We start from the raw sequence: 5,212 nt of genomic DNA, 5'->3' as shown, positions 1-5,212 counted from the left end.
GATTCTCAGACTGGGCTCCCTAGGGAAGGCAGAGCAGGCTGAGGTGGTTTCTAGCTGGTCTGGGGACAGTAGCCCCAAGGGAAGAGGTGGCCCAAGGTGGTTCCTTTCCTCATATCTGTCCCCGCAATGGTCACCCAAATGAGGTTTCACCTTGAACTGCAGAGGTGGGAGAGGAGGTTTGGAGGGAAAGGGCAGCCCCTCTCAGGGAGGGCACGTGGTGGTGGTGGCAAGGGGCTGGTCAGTGCTGGGGGAAAGCTGTTAGCACCCAGGATGGTTCTTTGGAAGGGACACTGCTACACCTGGTGTCCCCTCACACCCAGAAAATCCCCTCAGACCAAAGGCAGGATGTTTCCACATCCTCCTGGCTTATGCCAGGGAAGACCCACCCTGGTTGGGGTGCTCAGGAGGCACCTAAAAGCCACAGAGAAGGACAGAGGCCAAGGAGATTGGCAGTGCCAAGCTCTTCCATGGTGCAGTGGTCAGGCTACCTCACGTGCTGGGGATTTAAGCAAGGTGTTTTGCTGGCACAGCCATATTTAATGCTACAGGCAGAGCATTTCCAGCAGCAGGGTTTAGAAAGATGCTGCTCAAAGGAGCACTTTTGCCTCGGGAGACTGACTAGAACAAACCAAACTGTTTGTTCAGGCCAGGATTTGGTCACGTCATGGCCATGGGGGACTCCAAGTGCTGGGAGGAGGAGGAGGAGGAGGCAATGACCAGGGTTGCCTGCAAGACTGGGAGAAGCCACAACTGGAAAGATGGTGTGGGGGAGGATGGAAAAAAAACTCCTGCCTGTTGCTCCTGCCCTCCCCACTGCCCTGGCACTCCTGAGCTGGTGATGCAAAAATCTCAGCTTTTTTTAAAAATTAACAAGGCCTCAGCCTCGTGGGCTGAGCAAGAAGCTGAGAAAGTGTAATCAAAGTGCAGCCTTCAGGGTTTAAAAATAGAAGAGAGGGAGAAAAAAAAAGAATAAGACAATAATAATATGTGTTAAAGTGTGATGACTCATCTGGCAAAGCCCTGTTTTGGGAGAGCACAGGGCTAGTTTGTGCTTGGCAGTGATGAGTGTTTGGGCTCCCAGTCCCACCAGCCACCTTTTTGAAATTAAAATCACCTCCCCTGGAAGAACTGTAGTGATGGGGTCCTGATTCTTAGGCAAACAGCTCTAAGGCAGGACACCTCACCTCCCCCCCTACACTCCTCCAGCTCTGATTTACCTTGCAGCTCCACATTTGCCAACTTGACTTGCAAATCCAGGACTGCTGATCCCAGCAAAACTCCCTCTGGGCTTCGGCAGATAGTGCTGGAATGAGACTAGAAAGATCTTGAGAAAAATGTTGATTGAGTTCAAAAGATCACTGTGATCAGCCCAGCTAGCCTTGGGGAGGACATCCATCCATCCATCCATCCATCCATCCACTTGAGAAAAATGTTGATTGAGTTCAAAAGATCACTGTGATCAGCCCAGCTAGCCTTGGGGAGGACATCCATCCATCCATCCATCCATCCATCCATCCATCCATCCATCCATCCATCCATCCATCCATCCATCCATCCATCCATCCATCCATCCATCCATCCATCCATCCATCCATCCATCCATCCATCCATCCATCCATCCATCCATCCATCCATCAGGACATCCATCCATCCATCCATCCATCCATCCATCCATCCATCCATCCATCCATCCATCCAAGCCACCAGCAGGACACAAAGGAAAGTCTAACATCAACCACATGTGGACACATGGCTCTCATAGAATGACAGTACAGTTTGTATTAGAAGGCCCTTAAAGATCATCTAGTTCCAACCCTCCTGCCATGGACAGGGACACCTTCCACTAGACCAGGTTGCTCCAAGCCCCATCCAACATGGCTTTGGACTTTTCCAGGGATGGGGCAGCCATAACTTTTCTGGGCAACCTGTGCCAGGCTCTCACCACCCTCACACTAAAGAATTTCTTCCTAATGTCCAACCTAAATCTCCCCTCTTCCAGTTTGAAACCATTCCCCATTGTCCTATCATTCCATGCCCTTTTCAAAAGCCCCTCCCCAGCTTTCCTGGAGCCCCTTCAGGCACTGGAAGATGCTCTAAGGACTCCCCAATGCCTTTTCTTCTCCAGGCTGAATCAGCCCAACTCTCTCAGCCTGTCTTCATAGCAGAGGTGCTTCAACCCTCTGAGCATCTTCATGGCCCTCTCTGGCTCTGGACTCTCCAACAGCTCCATGTCCTTTCTATCTTGGGGCCTCCAGAAATAGACCCAGAACTGCAAGGGCTATGGGGACTCACCTGAGCAGTCTAGAGGGGGAGAACCCCCTCTCATCAGCATCCCAGCAGCTTCCCCAAGCCAAACCCCACCTTCCCTTACCTCATGGATGCACCGGGGGGGGGGTTCTATCCATAAGGAACTGCCCCCACCTCCCCTTGAGCCACCACGCTGTCCCCCTTGCAGGGCAGAGCCATCCCAGAGCATCACCGTGGGGTGAGAGAATGAAGAAGCCGGCCGAGCAGCAGCAGGATGGGGCAGCAGGACCTCCCGTGCCCTGACGGGCCCCCGCCCATGCTCCCGTGGCCACTGGCCCTCCTGGCCCTGAGCGCCTGCTGCCCCTGGGGGGTGGCCGGCGGGGCAGGGGGCACCGTGCCCCAGCAACATGCCTCCCCCTCAACCCCTTCCTCTTCATCCTCATCCTCCTCCGGCCGGGCACCCCTCGACTGGCTCCTCACCGACCGAGGACCCTTCTACCGAGCCCAGGAGTACGTGGACTTCATGGAGCGCTACCGGCAGGGTTTCACCACCAGGTACAGGATCTACAGGTGAGAGAGCACCCCGGGAGGCAGCTGGGGTTTTGGGGGGGTTGAAGAGGGGTCAGGGGACACGGTGAAGGGGACACAGACCCGTGTTAATCTGCAGGAGCAGAGCCCTGCTTGCAGGAGGAGGCTGCTGCTCCTTGGGGATGTAACAGGAGCCCCACAAGGTGCTCATGGGATGGGCTGCAGGCAGAGTTTGCCCAGAGCCAGGAGTGATTGGGTTGGGGTGGGATCAGCCCTCATAGTGGGGAGCCACAGAGGGATGGATGCTCCTTTGTCTTTTTGCCATGCACGAAGACAACTCGGTGCCAGATTACTAAGCATGCCTATACTTCCCACCCTCTTGGGGCTGGGACACTGCTGGGGCTTGCAAAAAGTCACCCTGACTGACCCCCTGCCACGTCCCCAAGGCTGTCACCTCACAGATCACGGCAGCAGGATGCACAGGGAACAATGCTGGAGGGGTTCCTTGCTGGTGGGAGAACCAGGCTCAGCAGTGGTGATCCCAGCAAAGGGCCACCCAGTGACAGCTAGCATGGGAAACCCACTGCACTACCTCCAGTGCTAACTGGGGCTGTCACCTCCTGCTAATAAGGCCTTTTCCTTCCTCTCCTTGCTGGTGCCAAGCCCTGGGGGTTTCCAGCAGTGGAGCGAAACCCAGAGGCTGCCTCCCAGGAGAGGTGATGTGAAGACCTCATTACGCAGCCTGGCACCCCCGGAGAGGTTCTCTTCCCCTTCACCTCCACCCTGTGTGCTGTCACTGCCGTGCCAAGGGACCAGCATCCTCCAGGGATGCTGCTGGTGACGGTGGTGGGACAGGAGGGAGCAGCCAGAGGGACAGCAGCCAGCCCGTGCCTCCCCGGGGCTTTGTTCTGCCTGCGGAATAAGGTGGGGGGACCCAGCACAGGACTCCTGGTCCCCTTCCCCATGCACCCCAGCACCCAGAGAGCGTGCAGGCAAGGGGAGAGGCAGCACCCTGTTTTCCCTCACCTTCAGCCCCAGTCCTGGCCCCAACACCCCACTTGCTGGACTCAGAAATGATGATGGGATGCAAGCGGGCATCTGCCAAAGCCCCTCGGCTGCTTTGCACGCCTCCCTCCTCCTCCCTCTCCCTCCTTTTCCAACCACCCTTAATTAAACTGCCTGAAAGCCACCGCCTGGTTTTAATTAGAGCAAAATGCCAAAGATTAGGCTGAAACCAGCCCCTGGATGTTTACAGGGCTGTGGGTTGATGGAGGCAGTGGCAGGCTGGTGGCTACTCCCTGGGGCCAGGGGAGCTATTGGGCACATTTGTGACCTCCAGGGCTATGAGGGGACCCACCACCAACCCCACCACATCATCCCACCACCAACCCCACCACATCCCACCACATCATCCCGCCACCTCCGACTTCCTCAAAAATGTTGCCGACACTTAAAACCACGAGACCCCTTGATGTTAGGTTTTTTCACCCAGATCCCTAGGCGTGGGGATGGAGGATAGAATGAGGCCAGGCTGGAAAAGGTTCTGGCCCTGCCCTGGGCTGTGATTAATGTCCACCGGAGGTGCCTGATTAATCAATATCAGGCATCTCCGCTGCTTGTACCTTGTTATTGCCATCGATGGCTTAGGGAGGGACGATGCTTTCATCCTGGCTGGATCTATAGCTGGTGAGCACGTGTCCTGGGTCCTTCACCTCCTCAGGAAGTCAGAATGGTCCCAATGGGACTTCTTCCTCCTACTGATCCCCTGCCCCAAGGTAGAAACCGGGGACAGTGTGCAAGTATCACAATCTCACCGGCTTTTAAAACCCCCTCCCCATCGTCCCTCTCCTCCCACAGAGAGTTTGCTCGCTGGAAGGTGAATAACTTGGCCTTGGAGAGGAAAGACTTCTTCAACCTGCCCCTTCCCCTGGCCCCCGAATTCATCCGCAACATCCGCCTGCTGGGGCGCCGGCCCAGCCCTCAGCAGATCACAGACAGCCTCATCAAGAAGTATGGGACCCACTTCTTGCTGGCAGCCACGCTGGGAGGTGAGTGCTGGTGCCTGTTGTCCTCCCAGCTTGCTCCTCCTCCCACCAGGCAGCCTGGAAAAGGCGGGAGGGCAGGAAAATAAGCACCTTGTGAGAAATACGGCCAAGAAGGGGAAGGGGAGGGAGCTCAGCAACCCCCCCCTGAAAGCATTGAATGTTTTCTCCCCACCAGGAGAGGAGTCCTTGACCATTTTTGTGGACAAGCGCAAGCTGAGCCGGAGGGCAGAGCCTGCCAGGGGGGCTGGGAACAGCTCAGGGGTCTCACTGGAGACCCTGCACCAACTGGCAGCCTCCTACTTCATCGACCGGGAGAGCACGCTGCGCCGGCTCCACCACATCCAGATCGCCACGACCGCCATTAAGGTGGGCCAGGGTGGGAGGGGGAAGGG

At 56.4% G+C, this 5,212-nt stretch overlaps 1 protein-coding gene across 1 annotated transcript in view; it reads left to right on the top strand.

Annotated features, from left to right (window-relative positions):
* The first annotated feature begins 2,521 nt into the window (after positions 1-2,521).
* BRINP2 (bone morphogenetic protein/retinoic acid inducible neural-specific 2) overlaps positions 2,522-5,212 on the top strand; it is a 7,842-nt gene continuing 5,151 nt past the window's right edge. The window contains exons 1-3 of the mRNA XM_009994643.1: positions 2,522-2,817; positions 4,633-4,823; positions 4,996-5,186. Of these exons, the coding sequence (XP_009992945.1) occupies positions 2,522-2,817; positions 4,633-4,823; positions 4,996-5,186 (678 nt within the window). The remainder of the gene's footprint in view (positions 2,818-4,632; positions 4,824-4,995; positions 5,187-5,212) is intronic.

The sequence above is a fragment of the Chaetura pelagica genome, unplaced genomic scaffold (genome assembly GCF_000747805.2).
Source record: "Chaetura pelagica isolate M959 unplaced genomic scaffold, ChaPel_1.0 scaffold363, whole genome shotgun sequence".
NCBI lineage: Eukaryota > Metazoa > Chordata > Aves > Apodiformes > Apodidae > Chaetura > Chaetura pelagica.
The sequence above is the reverse complement of the archived record's forward strand: the minus strand, read 5'-3'. Positions and strand labels throughout refer to the sequence as shown.